The following is a 27,020-nucleotide window of genomic DNA, read 5'->3' as shown; positions in this document are numbered from 1 at the left end:
TGTTATTTAAATGAATTTTTAATGCATCTGGATGTTTAGGAGTTTTTGTTAATTCCTCCGTATTACTGAGGGTATATTATATTTAAAAAAATATATCCACTCTAGCTTTAACACAAGTATGCAACTTACAATAATAGCATAACGGTTATTAATCGCCAAAAAATGCCAAAGACGTTTATTCAAAAAGCAATCAATCTCCAAAAAACGTCATGTTTGTCTATCGACAATGTTTGCTAATAATATGCTGCTAAGCTTACCAATGTAAAAAATGTATCTTCAGTACTTGTGCATTAATCATCAATTAATGCACAAGTACTGAAGAATATATTTAAAAATGATGACACCATCTTTTATATTCGAATTATAGTTTTAACTGATACATTCAAAAATACAATAGATAGGATCTAAATTTATTTATTAATTAAGAAAAGCAGACGATTCCTCCTTCAATATAATTAAAAATTAATCAAACGACCCATTCTTAATTTGTATTCTAAAAGATTTCTCTCTGCACTTAATTGAAAGTAGAATAATTGCAAACGACAATTAATTTCTTTAAATATGTTTAAAATGCAGAGGATAAACTTTTAAATTCTTGCCGACTGATACAATCGTTTCAAATTTGCTTTAAAACTTCAAAAAATTTTAATAATATAAACGAGTCCATTTGAATATTACTTTGCAATAAATATTGAATTATGCGACACGAAATAAACTGCAGACGGTCGCAATAGTCGTAATCATAAATTAGATGATAAGGAATCAAACTTGACTTCCAGCTGATCAAAAAAAAAATTTTTTTTATTTGTTTCTGAGTTTTAATAGTTTCCAGGATACTTGGAGGAATATTTTCTTGTTTTCGCTATCATGGAGAGATTGGATGTTTTGAAATTGCTTAAAATTTGGTTCACCCTCCAAATGTTGGTCTTCATAATCTTTTCCAGAAATAAAATTGTTATGTTTGTTGTCGTTGAGCAGAGAATTGACTCTCTTCTTTATCGTTGAGAACTGGGAAATTGTTACTTAAGGTTAAATCGAATTTCGATTTTTGTTTTTGTTGTTTTCGGAGCGGTGGGATTTTTGAAAGCATTAGGAGGGAGCAAAGTTTTCAGACCATTTTTTAATGGACTGCTTCTCTTCAATTGAATAATCACTAAGACCAGGATTATCTATTAGTCATCCATAGTATAAGCTTCAATCTCTCAGGGCTTTTTTAACGCCGAGGTTTAAAAGAGATCGTGTCGTTGATGGCACAATCTCTTTTGAACTTTTTTCTACGCCATTCAGTATGGATAACCAAAACCAAAGGAAGCATTTACGGCGTGTTATGCTTCATTGCTTTTATAAAAAGATAATACAAAAGACATAACATATTAAATTTATACCCTTTATGGAAGTAGTGTACGGCTATTGAGACCGTTTGTAATATGTTTAAGGGATTTAGAGCTGTCAGTTTTAACTTAAAGGATGAAAAACACAGCAGACGCCCAGCAACAACAAATGCTAAGACCATGCTCTCTGAAAATCCCCGATGTAACGTGTGGGAGGTAGCAGGTGCCACTGGTGCATAATTATCTAAACAGGGTGGAATAAGTCAATCGATGTGAAGTTTGAGTTTCACGTTTATTGATGGATAGGAATTTAGTAAGCCCATTTAGTTAGACCCCACTAGAAAAGAGTTGTCAACTACGGGCTCTTTCCTCAAAGCGAAACGATCAATTCTACTAAATACTAGAATCAGTTTGATTGTCATAGCAGAAAAAAATGCCAAATTGGAGAACAGACGAGGTGTCATTTTTCATTACGACAGGGGCAAATCCGCATGTTTCACTGGATGTAAGAGAAAATCTGTTACAATTTTATTGAGACATTCTATCGTGTACATCCTATTTGCCAAATCTTGCACCATCCTTGTTCCAAAAAACCGAATATGTTTTCTTCAATACCTTTTTTGAAGGAACAATTGAAATTAAAATTAGACACAGAACTAAAATTGTAGTCACGAGATCACATACTAAATTTCATTTATTTAAATAATCACGTTTAAATGTATACAAAAGTACAGAAGGACGGATTATTGACCACTTTTCGAATTTCATTCAACATTTGCCATGGATATACGTTTTAGATTATTAGTCAGAGCACTAAGTTTTAGCCATCTTGCTTTTTTTAGTTATCATGTTCATTTGTATTCGGAAAACCGAGCAAAGACTTCTTTTGAATGGATATGATTGAAAATTTAATTGAAATGCACAAATTTGGGGTGAGGGCCATATGTCAAATTTGAATAGGTATAACTCAAAGCTTCTATAAACAGACATAATTCCAAAAAATGAGTTTTTCGGACTGAGAAGGATCTGAAATGTGAAGATTTATTAAAATCTCGAGTTCGATTTATTTATTTCTTTATTATTATTCTTTTAACGATTGCAATATTTTCACTTTGTATATGAGAAAATAAAAGGAACAAAGAAGGAAGTTTCATGATTTTGTCCATTAAAAGATAAATGAATTCTCCTTGCTTTATATAAAATATAACTGCTTCAAAAGGCGAATATGAATTATTCTAAAGAGGCGCTGTAAATTTATATTTCATACAAGAGGTGTTTGAAATCACCAGCTGTGTCTATTTAGAGGAGAGCTATGCTCTTACAGCTATTCGATTGACTTCGCTTCTGGTCATACGATGCAGCGAAAATATAGCTACATGAATACAGGCGAACGTTAGCAGATTTTTTTTTCTTCTCTTCAAAAGAAGAGAAAGAACATTTCGCCATCATGTCCGGATCTCTTTTTTAAAAATAGAAAAGAAAATGCTTACTTTGACGCTTCTTCAAGGTTCCGAATTTCATCAGGAAACTCCAGGAGATCGGGTCGCTTTTTCAAGACTTCCTGAAATACAAATCTTTTATTTCAAATTCCGCTGCATACAGGAAAGGCACAACGAAAAGAGACGTAAAATGCACCTCACCTCCGCTACGTAGTGAATGAGAGTGACGCTCGGTTTGTTTGCCCGGATGTCCGTCAGTTTCAGAAGAGACAGCATTTTGAATCCAGCAGCATTTCCCGCATATCCTCCCTGCAACAGATGCGAAAATTTGATATTACTGCAATAGAGCCAGCTACTTAATTGGATTGCATGGCATACATCCAAATGCTGACATATATTGTGCTGCTGCCTATCTTTAGTTCTGATTCCCCTTTCTCCTCCCAGCTCCAAAACGGTGACAACTATCATCATTTGTAAGATGAATTATTAGCAAAATAGTTTCAGCAATAAGTATATAAAGGTATTTTTTCTCATTAAACAGATGATACTCTGCAGCTCCGTTAATTTTCCATTATCTTGTAGCGCATTCTAGGAAAAAATGCCACTTAAACATTTTACCTGAAAGTGGCGATTAAGTGGTTTCATTAAGAACTGCATTGTCACTTCTCCATACTATAACAACCTTTTTATGATTATATCTGGTGCGTAGAGATTTAGAGAGCAGCCTATAAAATCCTCAAAAGAAAAAGCAGTCGACAAATTTGAGCCATTTACAATACCTGTAACAAATATCCCGTGTTAAAATTCTAAATTAAAAGACGAAAGTTCATTTAGATATCTTTCAACAATCGTAAAAGCACATTTCCTATAAAGCGATTACACGCATGCGTTTAACTCAATGCTGCCGATACTCCATTGGAGCTTCCAATGAAGTTGAGTAGTCGATGTACAATTATGTTACTGTAAGATAACGAATGACCGCGTTTCTTTTTTATATTTAATACAAGTAGAATTTGAAGATTTAGTCATTCTAATGTATCTATGCTAAAAAAATTCGGAAACACATTAAATAACGGAGTAAGGAAAGTTGTTTCAGTATACTCATCTTTTAAAAAAGAAATAGGTAATTTCGAGAGGCTGGCATAGTACTCTTTAGCTATGTTCTCATTTAGATGAAGAAAATCTAAAAACGTATTCCTCTTTCACACATTTGAACTCATTAACTCGAGGTGAAAAACTAACTGCAACACCAAAGCAGATAAAAGAAAAAAAGATAAGAATGATTTATTAGTCATTACATTAAAAATCAGGAGAGCATAAAAACTATGAAATGTAAACTGAACAGAATATAAGGCAATTCGGATGTTTGCGTGATGGTGAAGGAGCACACCGTAAGCGGAATGAAATTTCCGATACCATTTTTTTCATCTTTCTCGATAGCTGCAGGCTTCTCTTCTGTAATAAGCATCAGGGCATGGCTTTGCTCACTTAGTGAAAAAAGTCTCGCATAGCTGAAACGTTATCTCTTGTGATAATGCTCTACGTCGAATGCAAGCATCAGCCGCACTCAAGGAAATGAATCTCTTGACGCGCTCATCATTTATCGAGAATATTAAAAAACAAATTTCTTTTTCTCAACTTGTATTTTTGATGACTTTTGATACAAAATTACTTACCGCATTAAGAAAATTTCCTGCAACCAAAACCCTGTAAAGAATTTCATGAAGTTTCCTGCATTCTTCTAGCTCTATTAAAAAGCAAGAAAGAAAGAAAATCAAAACAAACAGAAAAATGAGTCTTAGCAATATTTTCACAAATTCAGGAAACATAACAGCGCTAGTACATATGTGAATAGTTCTATAAATGTTCTTTTAATATCATGACAATCGCAGATTTTGTGCTTCCAACTTTTAATTTGATTTTGCCGTGATCCATTTATAAGTCAAATTAAATCAAACTTCTAATAAGGTCACGTCTCTATGCTGTAAAATCTTAATATTAGCATTGCATTCTAAAATGTCCCTTACCTTGCGCAGCGCACCGAATCGTTTCGATGCTGTTTTCTAGAAACTCTTGATTAGCGAGAAATTCTTCTTTCAACAACATGCTCTCCACGCGCAGTTTATAACTGAAAATAAAATGTTTCAATCACAGACACAGAATTTTCTACTCACATCATTGTTGTGACATCAATCAGCATTAAATGAGAAACACTGTTCATATACTTTAGAACTGAATTCAAATCAAAGGTACCTTGGAACCTCTATCAATTGCAGTAAGAACTTTTCTGCACTTCCTAATTTCGTTTTGTCGCCATCAAAATTCTTTAGAATATCGACCTAAAAGAATGTAATAAAAATAGTTTTTAAAAACATTTTTATTAATATACTAAAAAAAGAACAGAATAGATTAACTTTTGATTTAATTTATAATCCTTAATTTATGATAAGGGAGAATCTACTATCGATAAAACAGAAAGTGCGTGCGCGTGTATATGTGTATGAGCGTGTTGCGCACTACAGGCAAAGCCGTCTAACCTAGATCCAATAAACTTGGAATATATGCAGGATTGTCAATAAAAAAAATGCTTGCATTCCTCCTGTATGTGTACACAGCATACGAGGAAACAGGCAAACAGCATTCATGTGCTAGTTATAAAACAATACCCCACCCCTAATTTTTATCAAGGGAAAAAGCAAGGGTGAGTAAGTAACAATCCAATATAACATGTAACAATATAATATTAAATGAATATTCATATTTGCATACAGAAAAAAATCTCTTTATTTATTATCGAGAACACAGCAAGACAAAATTCACACACTGAGAAGAGAAAAAGTACCAAATGCTTACCTCAAACTCTCTAATCTTAAGTCACACAAAATTAAGATCTCGAATGAAATGAAATGAATACATTGTTAAATTCTGGCAATCGTGATAGCACCATCTAATGAATGTTAGATAAAAAAACATTACAAAGCATTTTATTTATTTATTTTACCAATACATATATTTGAGCATAAATTTTTGCAAATTTTCCAATCAACCGTTTCATTTTTGTCCTTTTGCAACAATTTAATTTACAAAACTTCTGCGAGTTGGTTGGACTTTTTTTTCTAATAAACTTTTTTCTTGCTTTTCTGAACTTTTATAATACCTCAAATACGCTCATTTTGCATACTGAAGCAAATCTCTTGAGACCGGAACATTTAAGACACTTCCATAAAAGTTTATAGTACATAGATTAATTGAAGCATCTTCTTTTAGTTTTTCAACTAGCATGTCCTCGTTGATATGAAACCCCTTTTCCACAACAGCGTTGCCATATGGCGATACAAGAATTATTTTTATGACTTCCCAAAATTTAGGAAATTCTTTGGACTCAAAACATTAAAATAGATATCATCTAAACGGATTTCTTTATTAAATTAATCAAGCTGTTCTTTGTATTCACGTTTCAGTTTTTTTCAGGAAAATTTTAAATTGGATCTTTGCATGTTCAGAACATTGAAATTTATACTTTGGACTAAAAAAGTTGAAGCAAATCAAGCATTCGATTTTCAAATAATACTTCATTGTTTTTTAATAAATGTGGAAATAAAAAGACGCAGCTTTTAAATCAGAAAAATTTGGCGATCCCATTCAAATACTTTTTTGTTGTATTCTTCTCAGGTATAAGACTCTCTGCAAAACAGTGTTCTTTTTTCAGTTTTAGTAGCTTTACTAGTAATCAGTATAAAGTATTCAGATAGGAAAATAATAACAATAAAAACAGCTTCACCTTTAATATCTTTCCTCAGGTAAAAAAAATAGATGTATAGGTATTCAATACTTGGTTCAATTAACTGCAAATTATGGACTTTGGCCACACTATCTTAAAATATTCGATTTCAGAAACTTTAGTTCGAGATGTGGTAAAGATTTTGATGACATTCCAAAATACATTATTCATTGAAAACGAACGTTTAAGGACCTAGTATCTAGAAATTCGCTTAGATCTCTTCTACAATGGAAAAAAAGAAATGGAAAATTTTCAAAAAAGTTAGATACTATCATTTTGAGTTCAAAATTTTCATTATTTATCATCTTGCTGGCCAAGTGCTGCACATACCCCTTCCATTTGCTTTGATTCACATAAATCTTGAAATTGCTCACTAAAGTATTTTAGATATTCTTCTTTTTAGCAATAAATTGTTTCATAAAGCCTGATTTCATATGAAGAGGCCGAAACCATTCTATGAATTAATTGCACTTTCTCTTTGAATTTTTTGACTCCCGATTCCAATTCCTACTTCTTCTTATCCCCTATTTTGATACCAAAATGAACAAAATATACTTTTCTTATAAAAACTGAAATCCTCTTTGCTGTTTGTTTAGCTGTCTAGTTATCACAAACATAACAGAAGTAATTAACTTCTCTTCTGGAAACAACTTTTCACGATGGCAACACAAACTAAAAGCAATAAGCACTTCTAAGCAAAGCTTGCAATTATAAACACGTGTATGAATGTACTGAATTAAGAAGTACATTGAAGGTAAAGGTAGGGAAGATCAGAGATGCACCAACATATAAGCGATTTGATTTCGATGGTTTTTCTATTGGATTGAAAGAATGATTTAACATTTTTGAGGGAATTCCTCAAAAATGGTAAACCGTCTTTCTTTTACATAAGAGTTAACTCATTCTTGGATTCAATCTATTTAAAGCAACTTATAATTTAAAATATTTTAAAATTTAGTATTTTAAATTTTTTATAAATAGCTTTACGTCGATTTTAAATATACAAAATTAATACACATCAGAATTGAGATCTGCGATGTGATGCAACTGCTTGTGATGAACTATTTAATTATTATTCAATTAATTATCACCAAAAAACTAATCAAAAACAATAATTATTTTGAAAATATTTTTTTCATCGCAGATTCGTATAATTTTACTATTAAATATGATATTAATATGAAATTGACAAATTGGAAGTATCAATTAGCTATAAAAAAGAGTAGAATGTTCGCTTGTTCAGTTCTTTCATAAAAAAAATGTGTGAAATTTGTTGGATGAATTATTAAAAAAACAAAGAAAGGGTTGCAAAAAAGAAAGAAAGAAAATAGCGCAAAAAGTATTAAACATGGCCATAAGAGGAATTTCAAAATTAGCAAAATGGCGTGTTCCACAGTTGAGAATATGGCATAAAATACAAACTTCAATGTGAGATGAAGTTATTGGGTTGTCACGGCTTACTAGATTTTTCAAATTTCTCCAAATTATAATCTACAGACAAAAGTGGTGGATGATGAAACAATTTTTTGCATAATGTCTTTTCAGAATATCTTTTTTCAAAAATAACATTACAACAGCAAATCCAGTGTCTGGATGTCTTAGATAAAGAATGTACGTAACAGACATATTTATTCTTATTTATTCTGTTTCTTCAAGTTTCATTATAATTTTCAGAGTTTTCTAACAGTCACCAATAAACGTTTATTAACGTATTGATTTCCGTAATCTAGCTAGCTTTTGGTTCTCCTCCTGCGCGAAGGCCTGTTTCCCCTAAACCGATGTTTCTACAGCTTGTTCTCATACAAATAAATGGCCCAAATTTTCTGCCACGGGAGAGCAAAGAACCGTTGTTGCACCTCGGGGCCTGAAGATGTCCGCCTTTTCTTGTGATGTATCGGTAAATGCTCGGATTTCAAAGACTAGCAAAGAATAATAATATGAGTTCTACGGAACATAGCTTTCACTAAAGAGATTAACCTATCCCCATTTACAGTAGTTAAAGTCAGACTTTATGTCAATCTCATTAACCAACTTCCCTTCTTTCATGAGCTCTTGACACAAGAACAGCTAAGCTAAGCGGAATCAACCCAAAAGCTACAGGATTAAATTAGAATCTAATGCACTAGATAAGAGATTTTCATTTACAATTTTAATTGGGGAAATAATAAATTTATTTGCACAAATACTTTTCTTTCGCATGAGACACTTCGAGATGTTTGCATCTCTGCATCTCCCGTTCAAGGTGAAGTTAGTTCTAGACTGACTGCATGCATGCTGACATGACGCGAGATATAAGCAGCTGATCGAGACAACCTTATACTTATGGAACAGGTATTACATTCAAAGAAAAAAAAATCCTTAGGAATTTTTATTTCCAGTAACAATAAACAGATGCACTTACCTTTTGACTTACTTGATTAGTTGCACAGAATAGCGTGTTTGACATACCATTATCAAGTTTTGTAGAACACCATTTTTGTTCCGATTGCATCGGATATTAGATATAGATCTGCAACTTGACATAAAGTTGAAGATCTATATAAGACAAAATACCTTGCAGCGTTTTCAACTTATCCCATTCTTATAGATACGATTACAGATAGTTAAGGATTGGGCCCAAAATTTGATGCACATCACGAATCTCCTCATTATCGTTGCGTCCGAAATTTAACAGCAATCTATAAAGGTCCCATATCCGTCCAGCTCGTTTCGTTTCGATGTATCGTGTTCATAGACATTCCGAAAATTCTTTTTTTCTTTCTTTCGAATTTATAAAAGTCTGAAACCAGGCAGATTCATCGTCGAAATGTCAAAATTGAAATTTTCGATAAAATTTTCTCTAAGAAATCAGATTCTCACCTCATCTGCCTCCGGAAGAATTTTGAGCAATCCTCTCAGCCGCTCCGCCCCAAGATCTTCGTGGGCTCCTTCCTTCAGAATGCGAACAATGTTCTCGTTGGAGCTAAAATAAAGAAATCTTTAAAAAGAAAACATTTGATTCGTATAAACCAAACTAATCTCATTCATTAAACTTTGTTTCATTCTTATCATGAAACATAAGTAAAGAAGCGAGAGTTCTTTCGAAACTTCGAAAAACACACGGAAATGCATTCAGAAAAATCGAAATTCTTACCTGCGGAATTGTTTTATAAATATATTTATGTTTAGACTTCTTTTGCCATCCAATAGGTTGATCTGCAAAGGGAAATAAACAATTCTCATTTCTTATTTTCTTTTATTACATAAAATAATGGGTTGCTTGGAAACGCTAAGATAATAGCTTATAAATGTCAATGTTTTTAATGGTAAAAATAATTTTTTTATCTCTTACCCCAGCAAAATTAAAAATCCGTCGAAGAAAACAAATATTCCGCAGTCTACCAGTGGTTGCAGGGACTTGATAAGTAAGACCTTAGCTTCAGAAGAATGGATAAAAGGTAGGAAAACAATTCTGCCGAAGAATCATTGTGAAAGCGGATCTAAAACACTTTAAATGCCCTCTGATGACGTGAACAGGAAACAAGGTAGTGGTCGACTTAGATACTGTCCTCGTCATCTGACCACGGTTACAGATTACCAGGCCCGTCCCATAATACCCCTTATGTTGCTTCGAATGGAAAATAATTACAACTAAAAAAAGTTCTATGTGAACGTTTAGATTTGATTAGATAGGACGTTAATGTTCTATTTTTGAAGCCATACAAGTTATAATTCGAGATAGACCTCTCCAATTTGCACCATAATCATACAACTTTATATTTAAAAATCTGCAGTGCATCAGCGGAAAGATGTCTGATGCGCACTATCCCTTACACACGATGGATTTTCCATCTAAATGGGTTTTTAAGCCGAGACTCAGACATTAGGTATCGAAAGGAGATCATCAGGTTCATATGCAGATTTCTAAAAAATAACTGATGTATGGTTTCCGCTTACGCTAGCAGTTTTCATTGAAATAAAATGTATAAAAAGATTTCATTGCTTTAATGACACCATTTAGAAGCTTGCATAATTAATACAAACATCTTTCATCCGGTGAGGTAAGTGAGAAGAAAAAAGTGAAGTGAAACGAAGCATTTTTGCAATTCTCTCTCTTACTCTATAATTGGCTTACGCTTAAAATTTACAAAGCATAAGATGATTCCGCTGGTAATGACGCGACAGGAGTATGAGTGATCAAAATTGCACAGATTTTTAAACTATTTGTCACACATTCAAAAGATGACGTCAAGGAAGCTGTCAGAATAAAGGCATTATGCAAAAATATTTACTTTTTTTTCGCAGACACACATATAAGTATGTATGTTGATACACCGGTATCACAGCTCCAGTCTGGCGAAGAAGTTTGGAGAGGTCGAAATAATACCCTCAGTAACTATTCAAAACTGTGATCCATACCAACATAGTTTCTAAACGGGGTTTTAATCTGACAATATCGAACAAACTTAATAAATTTTGTATGGACCTGATCCTTTTTTTAAAAAAATTGAATAGAAAAAACTGCATTTGTAGTAAACACAGTTGTTGATAGTTGTTATAGGGCAAATATGCTTTATGCCTTTAATGCATATCAGATCTGTATTTAAATCAAGGTATTTTCAAATGATTTTTGAGACCTACTTCACTTTTTCAACTAATAGTCACAGGAAGGGAATAACGATACTAATTGTTCAAGCTCACCTGCAGCGCCAGCCCCTCCAGGGGTGGCGAAAGAGGAAACCCCTCAGTTCAGACCGAGTCCCCGTGCGAGCTGGACCCAGAGATAGATGCTGCTCTACAAAGCAGGAGACGAAACTCTCTGATTTACTATTGTTAACATTTATCTCCTATTAAGCGAGGGTGTGATCCAATGATGCAACATTTTAATGCTTTATTAATTTAATTATCATATCTTTGTATAACTAAATAAACTGTTTTTAAAAAATCTACAATTAACTACTTTTTTATCGAGCTACAGACACAAAAATTTGAATAATATATATGAAATGGCATAAATACTTGACTTTTCAAACAATTAAGATTAGAATAACTGTTTTGCACATCAAACTGTAGCAGCTTTTAATTTTTTTCAGAGTTTTATAAGAATTCAAGTAAGGCTCGAATCTTTTTTCATTTCATGGCGAATGTTTCCTGACCCCCTCCATCTGTTTTTTTAAAAAAATATTCAATAAAAAGTATCAAAACCATTTAATTAGAATGGAATCATAAAATGCAAAATTTAAATCAGACTCAATCTCGCGCATAGATATGGTAGTCAACTATTTTCAGCGTGTAAATGTAATGACTAATCTTGTATGCGACATTTAAATCCGTCAACAATCTAATAGCATCAGGAGTTTCAGTATTCAAGAGAAATCGATATGACCTTATTCGCAGAGAGACAACTTCAAAAAAGTGCCGTTTGCACGAGGCAATAACAAAGCGCTCTCGTTACGCTTCTCAATTTGTGACAGGGAAATGATACTGTCTTTAGTACTGCCACAACTCCTCTCTTCCTAGAAGATCCAAGACCTTTTCTTTTTCTTTTGCTAATCGCAGTATAGCCAAATATGGCTCCTGCGACCATAAACCACAAAATCAACTATCAAGGGAAAAATTTTCCGTTTTGCGGCTGCAGATCGCTTGCGCGAGCTTGAAATTTAAATATAAATAAAAAATCAATGCTAATAAAGTTCAATTTTTAAATGAAATTAATTAAAAATTAGTAATTACTTGCCAAATTTGTTAAAACGCACCTACATCAAGTCGAAATTTTTTTAATGGCTTATAATGAAATTATTTAAAACTAATTAGAATGGGTATATTTATGTTCTACGCAATGGAATCGTTGTTTAATATATGATTGATTCTGGTACTCCTCCCCGTGGTTATACTGAACGATCTGCCATTAGAGGTAATAGTAAAAAAAGTACAGCGTAATGATAATGCGGAAGTGATGGCTTGATATTGCAAACTGAAACTCAACCATTTTCCAAGATCATTCAGAATGATAACAAATTCTAGTAACTTCCGAGCACCCAATGATGGATAACAAAATAAAACGTTGAAAATATAAGAAGGAAACGTTGTTTGCTTTCTTTTTATGCGCAATAATTTGCCTCGATGGACTATCCAAGACAACAATAGTAATATCAAAGCAGCAATTCGTTAGAAGTAATCTCTGTGTAAATGCTTTTTTTGAGAGTGAAACAAACGTTCCGTTCAATGAATTCACCGTTGCAGATAAAAGAGAAGACAGTCTTCAGAGTATTCTTATGGAATGCAGAAGAAATGGCAGAAGATTTAGATGGTCTCATGCAGAACTACTTGATTCCCAAATTTTGAAATTAATCTTCCTGTTGTCTCCCCGTGCATATAGCAGAGAACAGTAATGATAAAAGAACGTTTTGAAAGTACGCAGAAAGTGCAGGTAATGTTTGGCATGAAATGCACTGTCAGTTTGGAGAGAGCGACCGCAAACAAAACTGTAAAACTCTTTCTGCATCGTATTCAAATTTTTCTATCATTTTTCACAAAGAAATTATAGTAAACTGTAAAAAAAAAGGATCTTAATTTTGAATTATGTTACATTTTGAATAACTAAATTAAGACAGAATTTACCTCTTGAATTTCTTTTCTCTTTTTGTCAGAGCCATCATTCGAATCTCCAAAGCGAGGAGAAATATGACCATTGGTGGACATTGGCTGTTGACAGAAGAGTTTCTCCATAGTATCGAAATCGAGATCATTCGGGCTTCCAGCGTGGTCTTTGGCAATTCTGGACCATAAATTGTCCTTCCCAATCACCTTCGACAAGGGTATCTTACTCCAGTTGAGAGACTTCATTTTTGCCTTAGGTTTGGGGGTATCTGTTTGAGGTAATGTCATATCTGTGATAACATTTTTGATTTGAGGCTGTAAGCGTAGAGGTGCAAGAGGGGGTGGAGGTGGCGGGGGTGGACATCCATATCCGATTGGTGGAGGAGGTGGAGGTGGAGGAGGCACATTAGATATTTCTGACAAATCCCTGATATTATTTGAACACTCTTCAGAAACTACAGTGGCGCTTTTACTAAAATCAACAATATTATCACATTGTATATTGGTTTTTACAATTTGAGGCACATTGTGAGGTATGTTTTCACTAACAGAGTCCGGTTTCAGGCATTTACTGTTCGTAGTTTCCATTTTCGATGACGTTACTTGGCTTTCACTCGGTGAAAGGGCCAAATTCTGTCTTTGAAGCGCAACTTTCCATGGAGATTTCGAAGCATGCGAAGATGGCAGTGGACTAGAAATTAGATCACAGGGAGTAGGGGGATGACTCGGAGATAAAAGGGTGGTCGGAGTGCGCATCCCATCAGAAGAACAGAAAGAGAGTTGGTTTGGTTTATTCTTCTTTCCCGGCATGATTTCGCAGTCCTCCAACACAAGCGAATTTTGCCGATAGTGGCAGGAGCAGTGGCAGCGTAGCCCCCCTAAATTCGACGCCCTCAGAAGGCGATCGGCTTCTTGCTTGCTTTCTAACAGAGTGGCGCGATGGACCAGAGTCTCGACGGTCTCCCAGATCAGTTCCGATAGAGGCTGACTGAGATCAGTTCTCAGCAAATGCTGAAGGATGCTGAGGAAGGGAATTTCCTGGGGAGTTTCAGCAACCTGGGGAGAGAGAAAAATTCTTTGGAATGCGATTCCGATATCTGAAACACGAGAAATACGAAGTCCATATCTAAAAGATAACAAATTTCCTTTTTAGATTAAATTTTATTTTACATTTAATTGTTTCTATCTAGCAATTTTGACCTCTACGTTATTAATGCACTCTTTCTTTTCCTTAGTGATTTATACACAGGATGCTCCAAAAGATTGGACGAAACTTTTAATTCCTTCCCTTAATTTTGCATAGACATGTACTTCCAATTATAAAATGTTACTAAATAAGATTAGAAATTCAATGAAAACACTTTGATTTCTTCAGAAATTAACTATCAAAAATGTAAAAAAAATTATACGATAAAATATTTCTCTTATACAGATTTATGCAAACACAAAGTTTAACAATTCTATTCACAAAATTTACAAAGATATGCTTATTTTTAAATCTAGAGGGGCTAATCTCAAATTTAGATGAAAATATTTATTTTAAAAATACAAATTTATTCAATAAGAAAATCTGTCTTATGTAAATATTTGTCTAGAAATGCATCATCCAATCACCAAGGATTCAAAAAATTTGTTAATCACACACAATGTAGTTCACTTTGGTTGCGACGCTTTTATAAAGAAAGGAAGATGTAAGAGAAACTGAACATTTATCATATTCCAGAAAAGAACTGGAATATCAAACAAGGAAATGAAATTCTTTCTTGCATCTGGGTACCTACTAAACATATATAAAACACATAACGTATTCTAAACCGATATTTTGGCTTATTTATTTTTTAAGCCATCCCCATGCTAGGTTCCGAATTCATCGTGTTAAAAGCCACATTTCCGAGATCGATCACTACAACGATACAACAAACCTCTCCAAAACATTTCTTATAATATTTTGCAGTTAGTTAAGAAAAGCCATGAATTCAATACAGCTATCTAAATGTCCAAAGAAATCTGAAATTCGTACGATGGTTTATTTACATTCGATTATTGTCATTTCGACAATGAGCGATTTCTGTGCCACGAACATCAGCATTTTACATATAAAGATGAATGGTGACATTTAAAAAAAAATCTTTATTTGGTTCTATTTTATACGAAAGCACACTGAATGATCACTGATGTATTCAGTTAGTTTCGATTGGCATTATGTCAGAAAATAATCATTTATTCAATGAAGTGGCTATGAAATACATGTTCGGTAGATCTTCACAAACGAATTCAAGGAATCTATCTTTTTAGCCTCAGGTGATGTACTCAATCGCATACGCGCATATAAAAAAGTGCATCTTTGTCGAGGGTATTCACTTTCAACAAACTTCTAAGCACTTCAATGAATGTATTATCTGACTTTTTCATAAAATTTAATGAAAGTTTAAAAAATGAATTAAAATTTTATGGTTTAGCACTTTTAATAAGTTTTTTTTTATATGTATATAATGTTTCAAAATTAAGAAGAAAGTGTCTCTCAAACACTGGTCAGAGGTATGGAAAAATCTCTTAACGCATCAATAAAATTTGACAGAGAGAGGAGGATATTTTTTGTTCTTTAGATGAGAGTAAGAAAAACATTTTATTCAGTGACACTTTTTAGCTATGGAGAGAGCAAATAATAATAATAATAAACAATTTTTATACTTTTTACTAATACTCTCTACAGAAACTGTAGTATTTTTATATATTAGATGAAACTTTGCAATTGGAAATTCACTATCTACCAATAAGCAATTGTACACCTGTGATAAAAGAGATAAACACAACTTATTCATATTCAATAGTTGATAGTCCGACTAGTAGAGACTAAATCTTGATTCATCACTCCAGAGAACCTATTTTCATTCATCTACAGTCCAATTTTGACTGGCTTTTTCACCATCTCAACTAAACAACATGGTTGGATTTCGTAATCAAAGGCTTATGAGCGGCAGTACGACCAGAGAAACCAAAAAAATATGCTTCCTTGAGGGTGGTATTTATCAAAACAACAGTCCCGGATGCTTCTTGAAACTCCTGGAGTATGTGGGCCATTGGATTGGTGTAGGTTTTCAGAATTTCTTTGGACAGCACTCGTCGGTCACTATCTCTTAATTTTTTGAGTATGCCGGGTTGAAGCACATTCCGACAATCATTACTCACTTCCCACTTCTTAATCACAAAAGCCACTGATAATTTTGGAATGTTTAACACCCCCCAGAAATATTGCTTAAAGATCAGCCATTTCTATGATATACAACAATTCTTTCTCAAAATCAGACAGTTCTGAATTTCTTGGTATCTTGTGTGTGACTAATGTAAATGCTTTTTCCTATATGGTATTAAGTGACATAGGGCGTGACATAGATCAGGATCGCAAATATATTCATTTACATGGGTGTCCAAATACTTATTGGTTGATAGTCTATATGTCCAACTGCAATAGCTAAGAAAATAAACGCTTGTTCCAATTTTTTCAAGATATCATTATATATATATATATACACACACACACAGCGTGTTGCCGAATTCGACCAACAAATCCAGAGGGGTGATAGTAGGCATCAGGAGGATAAAGAATCACTGAATTTGTCTTTCGAATTTGACAACGCTCTCTTGCGAACATCGGTATTGATGTTGCAGCGATGTTTTCTGGTTCCCACTTTAGTTTTTCTTGAATATCTTAAAACTCCCCGGTTCTCACACTACACACTTATATCAAATTACAGAATATAAAATTCCTTATATTTTCAAGCTTTTATTTTTCTTCAAGTTTTAATATTTTTACAAATATGGGCTTCTAAATTACTTTTTCGTTTTCTCCGACTCACTATATTTTTACGATTTTCACCAATTAAACGTCGTTTAGAGTGATTCTTTATTCTCTTGATGCCTACTATCACCCCTCTAAATTTGTCGGCCGAATTTACGACACCCTAGATCATCAAATCCGCATGTTACCAGCTTTTACTTTTAAAAATGTTACCAGCTCTAACTTTTAAGAATGATCTTTCACTTTAAAAAAAATCATAGTTTAAACACCAGTTGTTATTTTTTTATTAATTTTTTACAGTTTCCAACAGTTCTCCGGCTCACTATATTTTTACGATTTTCGTTGTATGGTGATTCTTTATCCTCTTGATGCCTACTATCACTCCTCTAAATTTTTCGGTCGAATTCGGCAACACCTTGTATATATTGATTTGCATTTCTGAAACAATTTTATAATAACATCCATAGAAATTTAAAACGTTTAGCAATATTTTCTTAATTCTGTACTGCAGATTACAGCAATTTTTCAGTAAAAGCAATGCAATCAACAGAAATTTAAAGCTCTTCTACTGCTAAAAATCCAGAATGTATAACGAGTCACTAGGAATTTTCAAAGAATCCTTTTATTTTTTCCCCCTTTTCGGCACTAAGCTTTGATTTACAATTTATTAATAGAGCTAATTTAAAAAAACTTCCATATCAGAAAAGAGCGATCAATATACAAGAAATTTCTAATTACAATTAGTAAATCATTCACATGTTTTTTTTTAATTTTTGCAGTATGTTCATCATTTTGAATATAAATAAAAAAATGACAGGATTTATAATAATAACAAGAGTAAAAAATAGCTTCAAAACGCAATTTGCATTAATAGTCAACTTCGAAAAATTGCTAAAATCGTGGCAAGCGAAGAAAGTCGAGGCACAAAGTAGTGTTTCCTTAACTCTTCCTTCAAGAATTAAAAAGCACACACACTTTATAAATGAATTTCCTCAAAAGCAATCTCATCGTTTGCATGAGAATATTCAGAAAGCTAGCTTCGAACTCATACAGCTCGATTCATAACTGACAAGATAAGGGAAACAAAAGAAAGAAAAAATAATTTGTAATAGAAAGTGACATTTTGTAGCTATCAGAGAGACACCATAACGCTATTCAGAATGTTCGCAGAAGGATGATTTCTAGTAATTGGTCCTTTCTATTCTTTCCCCTCCGCTTATAAAAGATCGCTTCTGCGTTCACCAGTTACTTTCCTCATTGATGCTCTCTGAGCATTGCTCAGAGTTTGACTTTATTCGCCTTTCCTTGTAAAGAAGAAGAAAAAAATTAGCAAATCATATGATTTTGCTTCAGGGAGATTCATAATTCAAGCACTACCTGTCGCAGAATGGCGAAGAAGACGTCCATGTGGGAGCTGAGGTCGACCCCGTCTGGTCCGGAGAATTGACCCTCGTCCGTCGCCCGCTGCTCGTCGAATACATCCAGCTGGACAGCCAGGTCGGAATGTGAGCCATCTTGGCATTGCTGCCTGCGGCAGAAATGCAGTTTGCAAATGAAATAAAATTTTGCAACAAAGACACTTTTAAAATAGTAATACAAGCAAAAACATTGTTTAGATAAAGTGTTTAAAACAGTTTCAGGTTTTAAATGATAATTTCAATTTTAGTTCAGAAAATGTGATCACGTACACTTTCAGTAAGATTTTAATTACGTTGTGGTGAAACTATCCCTCCAAGCGGCCAATGACAGAAGTTTAGAATATCGACGATATAAGGAAATAGAAGAGAATGGAAGTTCTTTTGTAGAACCCTGAACATCGAGAAAAAGCATTTTATTCAAGATTTCACTTCAGCATTTTAAATGTAGAAGGCATCATGAAATCATGTTCTTGATTTTTGACAATTGCAATAACTGTTATCGTACACTAGCTGATACCCGGCGAGTTGCTGCCACAGAAAAAATAATTTTGAAAATATCGTGTGAAATTTGAAACAGCTATCTTGTTTAGTTAGGAATGATAGAAGAATGATATTTATTTTCTTGTCGACAATGAATAAATTCGCTGAAATTGAATGACATATAATATGAAGGAGAAGTATAAATAATATTTATTTTATTTTATGTTATTTATCTATCTATTTATTTATTTATTTTTGAATTTGTTATACAAGTATACTTTAAGGTAGACAATATTTTTTTTCCGTCTTCATCAGAAAAAAAAAAAAAAAAATTCTTGGCTGTTCGACTAGTGAGCATCTAGCATACAACTGACCATGTAGAAAAGATGAATTTTCTAGGTTCAATGCAATAAGGTGGCAAAATTTTATCGTCTTTCGAGGTACAACAGTGCATAAAATACGGTAAAACAATGCATAAATATGTTTATATATTAGATATAATAATTGTACTATGCCTAAAGCCTTCCCATAAGTGCAAGCAATAAGTTGATAAAGTTTTATTGCAATCGGAGCGCATAAAATACGAACAAACAAAAATTCATTTCTATGCATTAGGTAATGAATATTGGTATTATTAGGTATTATTAATGAATATTGATCATTTTAACTACTCAATTACTGAAAGTATTATCTGCATAGGTCAACTAATCATCCTCCCTTTCAAATGAAACCAGGCTAGACCATGGGTCGAAACCATCGATAATTGCAAGATGTAAAAATTAAAAGGCTAAAACCAAGATCAGAACAGTTACAAAGTCTCCTTACAGAAAGCAACTTTGCACAAATTAACAACCCTATGCATGCACACAAAAATTATATATTTGTCACATTCCTGCCTTGATTTGGTTGATTTTTCTCTTATTGTATTCTTTAAAATCATGGCTTTTTGGATATTTGAATTTTTTTTTCCTTCTTCAATTTGGACGTTGTTCAAATAGTTATGCTTTTATTTGATTACATGGAAACAATTCGGGAAATCTGATCTCTTCACTCTATGAACCACTCAGAATCATTTCGTTAGTAGAGGCATCACGTTTTAATGAATGAAACGCATTCCTCTCATATCACGTTTTATACTTCTCGTGTATTGTAATTAATTAAAAGCGCACTGTGTAAGACCAAGCTTCCCTTTCAACCAGGCTTGGGTAAATTTCTGGATGAAGACCAAAAATCTTTTCTATGAAGGTTTCAAATATTTGCTTCAAAAGGTCAAAAAAGGGGTATATAAAAAAGGATATAGAATCATTAACTGTCCTAAATTCAGCCCTCCCTTTAGAATAAATGAATTAATGCCTTTAGAATAAACTAATTTAATTTCATGCTCATAATATAGTCAAGTTAAAATAAAAATGTCATCTATCATTTTATAATTATTACCATGTGAGAACATGATGTTGTCTTGATTTGGGGCTTTTGAAGCCTCAAAATGCACGGGCAGAAAATTAGCGATTCATCGCTTTTGAGGCATCCATTTTTCGCTTTTAACGTTTTTAGAAAATGATGCAGAAGGTTGTCAATTTGGCGACTTAAAGCCAACAAAAAGTTACAACTTGGCGCATATGTCCGCCATATACCAGATTACCTCCTGTCTGCTCAATAAAGGGCAGGTTAGTAGCAAGAAGTTATAGTCCGAAGAAACACAGAGAATAAAATGAGAATGAACGCGAAACAGCGAGGTGATGTACTGTAAGTTTATATTATATTATATTATATATATATACTAATTTTCAATTTTTCTTGCTGGCAAAAAAGAGATTTGAAGCTCGAATGACTTTTGAGATGAAGGGGGAGGAGTCGCTTTTTTAAAAGTTGACGATTGCGCAATACAATAATCAGTAATCATTTCAAACCAGTTTAAACCGAATTTTCAAGCGCGCAAAAGAAGAAAAAAAAAAAAGGCTTTGAGATAAAGCATTGGATTTCAAATGATTTTGATCACTTAAACCATCATTTACTAAATATCGACGCATCCGCAATCTTATAGTCACGTGATTGTTTCTAACCGGTTTAAACTGTTTTTTTACGAAAAAAATTTTAGAATGTGATTGATTTTGAAATGGTCAAAAAATCATCGCTTTTTTAAATGTTGACGACTGCGAAATATGCATCATGTGAGAACATAATGTTTTTCTGTTGGATTGATACCACGTGACTTTAAAAAAATTATGAACTCACATGATAACTTGAAATTTGCGATAGCAGATTTCAATTATATTTCCTCTGTAACTTTAATAAATTTTTCAAAATTCATTTTTAGTACAATTTATAACCAATCTTTTTACTGTTGTGACGGAATTCAGACCAATTGTATTCTTTCATCAAATCTTTCGCTAGTTTTAATTACCTCAGTTTTATTAAATCTCTTTCTTCTTCCCTGTCTGTCTAATCGGTGCTAATTTTGCAATCAAATTTTTTAACTAACTTCGCGAAAATTAGAGACTTCAAACCTTAAGCATAGCTCAGAACTGGCAGTGAATCCAGATTCGGTGGATAGAAACGCTGTATCATTTAACTGCCTGGTCTGTCTATTTGTTTGTCTGCTCGGTGCAAATTTTGGAAAAGATTAAAAACGTTTCTTACCGATAGATGGCACAATACCAAATTGTCAGCTGATCGGGAAGTTAGCTTAAAAACGATTGGAAAATTCCGCACAAATAAGACAAAAAAAAAAAAAGATTTTTAGGACAATCTGTATGGGGCTAAGAAAATTATTTTATATTTTTTAGGTCTTTTTAAAACCATTGTATATTGAACTTTTTTTATTCGGATAATTATTTATAATGAACTTCTTTATAAAATTCATACCACCTGTGATGATGATAAAGAAAATTAAAATTCCTTTCATTTTAAAACAACCATATGACATTTGAATTAAAATAAAAAAAACAGAAGATAACCGAACCAACAGTCGAAAATTCCACACAGTGTACTACTGTTTTAGGCCTGATTCATCTATCTTGTATTTGTTGGTTTCTGTCGATAGCAAGTTTTAAATTAAGAAATGCACAGGAAGATTACGATACTAAAACTGAAGTTAATTTATAAGCTGAAGGAAAAATTCTGCTTTGATGTTCAAAGAGGGACATTTATTTGTTTGTTTATTTTTACTTTCGGTTACACGAAAAATGTGAAGAAAAAGTATTGTAATCGTCGAGCTCGGGATTTTCACGAATCTCCACATTTCAGACCCAAAAACACTTTACATCACAATTACTTTATGAATAAAACCCAAATCGTGTCCTTGTTACTACTAATATTCCATTTCTTTTTCTTCCACTGTTGATTAAGCTATGAATATTTGGCTTATTTTTACATATTGAGTAGACCTTCTGTTTAAAGTATACTCTAGTAAAATGTTTGAATACTGCTCATTTTACAACTAAAGATTAACTTCAGAAATAAACAATAATAAAAACATTTACTATACTAAATTTTATGCATTTTTACACACTTTAAAGTTATAACTTTTTCTCATGATATATTGCTTTTTTATTAGAGGTCGCTTTTTTATTGAACCAGAGAAATTTCAATTAATATTATTCTGCTGTAATAGGTAAATCACGATATATATTTTGTAATGCATCTAGTATTTCAATTTTGAAAGATTTTTTCTTTCTGCTCTGATATTTTTTAAGAATATGCTTCGATTCATTAAGCATGTTATTGGATTAATGGAAGATGAATCATTTCTCTTTGAAAACTAAATTTGAAATTTGGGGTGAAATGGGCAAAAAAATGAGCGAAGCGTATAGTACAATCAACTTAAATGTATAAGACACCTTGAATAGTACGAGTAAATATATTTTGCAGACAAATTCATTATCTACAAAAGATTCAATTTAAATTTTACGTAATCATTTGGTGATAAGAAAGAGAAATGACAGCCGCGAATAGTTGAAGTGAGATGACACGATGTTTTCAAAGGCATTACGATGTCATGACTGTTAGGGCGATTCATATGAAATAAATCACAATCTGATGCTTTTAAAACAGTTCTTGAGGAAAGATTACATTACATACATTTAATTGGAAATAAATGCAACGAATATTCCGGCGGCTTGTGAATTAAGAAAAACAGTAGGCCAACTTTGAAAATAAAAACATCATTAAATAGCGAATTCATTTATAAGCAACAAGTACTCACCTGAACCGATTTAACACTCCCAGTATTTTCAGACCTATATGAAAAAAATGATCAAAGAATTAGAATTTTAAAAAAAAAACTATGAGTGATTATCTCATAAAATACAGTTGATCTGCTCAAAGGTACCAGATTTGTTCCTTGATCTTTCCATTGACATGACACTTCGTGCCACAGATGTCAAAAACTAAAAGAATTATTATACGATCGAGCTACGTTTCGGGATTATTACAAGTCGAGTTCAAGCGTTTCAATACTTATTTTATTCAAAGGACGATAATATTGTATGTAAATTTCAAGAACTCAATCTAATGATGCATATAAATCACATATATTGTAAAAAATACAAAACATATACTCAATGAATCAAACTGCAAATAATAATAATAATAATAATTGCAATCTGAAATCATGCAATATTGCAATACTGCGACGCCCTAATGCCATCTGAATGGATGTTCTGCTCTCCCAATCATCATAAAGTCATCCAGTTATCTGCATTAGAATTGTGAATAACACTTACTCAAGCATAAAGTAACATTTTGATTCTTTCTTTCCATATCAATTCACCCTACTCCTAAGTTGAAAGTCGTTTTAAATGCAAATGTTATAGTTCCGAATCCGTCAATCAATGTTTGGATCCTTTTTGCCGTTGCAAATTCATTTGGTTTTTGGTTAGCAGAGCAAAAATTTTAAATAATATCCCTTTTTCTACGGAACATGAATTAAGTTAATCCAGTCACTTTTTGATGCTGCAGTTGGAGACGTTCACTTATATATATATTTCGAAGCAATTTTCCAAATTTATCCACTTGGGGCTAACTAGAACTTACTTTAGTAGCGAGGGAAGGGAGATATCCTGTTTGTTAAAAAAGTAAGTTTTACTGCATTAAATAGTATATCATAGTATGATCTAAATCATACTATTTTTTGACAAATATAGCCGGGGGTTTTCGGCCCTTTTTAAAAAAGAGTTTTTAACATATGCATTTTAATGTCCTTTGATTCCCATAAATATTATCTACTGTAATGCCTAACATTTAAATTCGAAAACAAAATAAATAATTTAAAAAATGGGAGTTTGAAACCATGGAATTTAGGAGAAGTTTGTTATTTTTACACACAAATAGTTTTTCTTTAATAAATTTCAATAAAAAATATAAAAAAATTTATTTGCTACATGCACAATCTCGTAAAAGGAACTGTTTTTAGCTTTTACTTCAAGGTCGGAGAACTGCACACCTCAAAACTCGTTTTCCTATATAGCATAAACCAGTGAAATAGGCATGAAAAAATAGTGTACACAATGAAAGTTTAAATTTAAAAAAAAAGGATAAAATTTAAAAAAATTGAATAAATAAATATTAAAAAAATTACAGTACATAAAGCAAAACAACATTCCGCACAGAGCAACAAGCATCTATATTTAAAAAGGAACTTCTTTTTGCAAACAATTCACAGCAATATTTCTGCGAAATACTGTATCTAACATTTGAATGCTATTAACTTGACGTTTCAATGTTGCATTTACAAACCTCTGGAGGAAAAAGAAAATATGAACATGCAAGGTCATCTTCGGAAGGAAGAAGTTTTCTAAATGGATACTCACAATAAATCTTTGGTGAAGCATTATTCACAAACACAAACACTTCAGGGCTGAGCATATGAACAGACGGAATCACCGATTACATCCTGAAGAAGCCCCGGATGAAAACAAGTCCAGTAATTACTGTGATGTGATTTTTGACACTACCACAATAAAACCTCATCTCATAAATAACGCTAAAATACGATATTAATTCAAACATTCAAACTGGACCTAGGACCAATTAGACAAAAGTGAAACTGACTTGAAGATACCGTTCATTGATTGAAATCGTTATCAGACCTATAATGTAACATTATAGTCACACACATCTCTGTAGCCACAAGGAACATTTTAAGTGTTTTGTGTTTGTTTTGTAAATGAGCACTTATAAGTTATTAAAAAAGTGTGTTTATTTCATATGTGCGTTTGTTTCTCGTGCTGTCTGTAAAATATCGTGCGGTGAATGATGTTTCTAATACTGAATTATTGCCTGAATTCTGATTCGTCTCCGAGTACTGTTATATCTTCAGAATTTAGCGCATGCAGTAGCGAAACACTCTGTAGTAACGGTTGATTGATAAATTTTTTAGTGGTTGCTTTTTGAATATAGCTCTCATGAAGTATATCCTTAAGCACTGTTCATTCATCTTTTCAAAGCTGGGTTTACACTGCAATAAATATAATCCACAATATGAGACCACGTGGCCTCAATAAAATCTCATCAAGGAAAGCGTAAACGAAGAAAGATGAGACAGCATAAATCGTTGTTCATTCTACATTCCATCTTCCCATTATTGCGAACATCTAAGCAAATCAAACTGTAAAAAATTGACAGACTTTTTAAAACTAACATGGCCTTCTAACATGGTCATGCCCAGTGTAACGCAACTGAGACTATAATTGTTGAATATAGAGGGAAGCGAAAAAAGAGAAAAAAAGAGGCCCACCGAGGAATTCATTCCTGATGCGCACACGCTCACTCAGTGCAGCAGGCGATATGATGAGGCAGTTGACGAAGGCTATCAGAGCAGTGGTGTACTCGGCGACATCGGAAGACTTCAACTCATCCACTACCATTTGAAGCCGGTAACGGTGTTTCTTCAGATTCTGAAAAGGAGAAGAAAATTAACTTCACATGCGCTCATACAGGAATTCCATTTCTTGACCTTTTTCACACTTTATTACAGACGGATTGATTTAAAGTATGTTTGAAATTTGATGTTCAATACAATAAAGTCACAATTCTGTGAATAAACGAGAACTACAAATTATTGACTGAATTTCTTCGATTGATCATATATATCGATAATAGGGTGAAGAAAATGGGAACATAAAGAAAGACATAACTTTTTAAATAAAATACTTTGTAACAGGTATTAAAGTTAACGCTTTCCTAGACTTCTAGTTTTTTTAAAGGAAGTATCTATATTGGGAACTTAGTAACAAACTAATAAAAAAACCCTATATTCTTATAATACTTCATATAGCATCAAAGAGAATCTTTAAAGACAAAACAGTTGTGATAATGAGTTGCTTCTCATAAGATCGTTTTTTTTTTTTTTTTTTTTTTTTAATCACAGCCGTCTCATGTATAAAATAAAACCTGCAGTTAGAAAATCAAAACAAAATTTAATCTGAACGAATATTGTGACATCTCCCGATAGCGAATCCATACATGAATTTTCTCCAACCCCCAATATAAGACTTTTAGTGAAAAACAAGGGACGTGGGAAGATATGAAAGACGATACGAAAGCAGACACCTGGAAGCCAACAAAAAAGAAGAGTATCGAAAGCTGAAAATATAGTTTATTTAGAATTTCTCTGTTGAAAATATCTAAGTGTAATTAGCCAATATTATTTTAATCAAGAAAATCCAAATAAAAATACGTATATAAATCTCTTTTAGTCACCGAGTATCGACACCACTCAGATGTTCGCTCAATTTTACTTTGATTCTATATTTTTACAAAATTTAAAAAAAAAAAAAATTAGTTTTTGAGTAATGCGTGTTTTACTTCAACAACACGAAACATCACAAATTTCAGAAGCAAACGTTATTCAACATCACTAAATTGCTACGGTTTTTATGTGCGATACAATGTTTGAATTTTGCAAACTCAACTACCCCAAATAAAAGCCACCCTATCTCCCTAAGTAGCATCGATCGTTCAAAGGGCAAATGAAAATCCATATTCATTGGATACAAATAAATACTTCATGTCCGAATTCACGAACAGCAGCAGAAAATCAACACAGCAAGAAATGGGGGGCGGGGACCCTTCTCGGTTCACGTGCACTTTCGCGCAGAATCTCATAAGGGGCTAGAAGAATTAACGCTATCATTATTGCAGTAACAGTTGAGCATCAGTGCATTCCATTTTTGCCCTCTCAAGAAACTAGCA

General features: G+C 32.8%; 1 protein-coding gene across 2 annotated transcripts in view; it reads right to left on the bottom strand.

The window, feature by feature from the left end:
* The window catches only part of LOC129963704 (inverted formin-2-like), a 117,444-nt gene that overhangs the window by 7,733 nt on the left and 82,691 nt on the right, over positions 1–27,020 (bottom strand). For both annotated transcript variants that reach the window (XM_056078220.1, XM_056078221.1), the window contains 11 exons: positions 25,564–25,723; positions 23,032–23,065; positions 18,307–18,457; positions 13,152–14,186; positions 9,685–9,746; positions 9,411–9,513; positions 5,024–5,109; positions 4,798–4,898; positions 4,447–4,517; positions 2,972–3,079; positions 2,822–2,892 (listed from right to left, as the gene is read on the bottom strand). In XM_056078220.1, the coding sequence (XP_055934195.1) occupies positions 2,822–2,892; positions 2,972–3,079; positions 4,447–4,517; positions 4,798–4,898; positions 5,024–5,109; positions 9,411–9,513; positions 9,685–9,746; positions 13,152–14,186; positions 18,307–18,457; positions 23,032–23,065; positions 25,564–25,723 (1,982 nt within the window). The remainder of the gene's footprint in view (positions 1–2,821; positions 2,893–2,971; positions 3,080–4,446; positions 4,518–4,797; positions 4,899–5,023; positions 5,110–9,410; positions 9,514–9,684; positions 9,747–13,151; positions 14,187–18,306; positions 18,458–23,031; positions 23,066–25,563; positions 25,724–27,020) is intronic.

Source organism: Argiope bruennichi, chromosome 3 (assembly GCF_947563725.1).
Source record: "Argiope bruennichi chromosome 3, qqArgBrue1.1, whole genome shotgun sequence".
NCBI lineage: Eukaryota > Metazoa > Arthropoda > Arachnida > Araneae > Araneidae > Argiope > Argiope bruennichi.
Note: the sequence above shows the minus strand (reverse complement) of the source record. Positions and strands in the feature narration are given on the sequence as shown.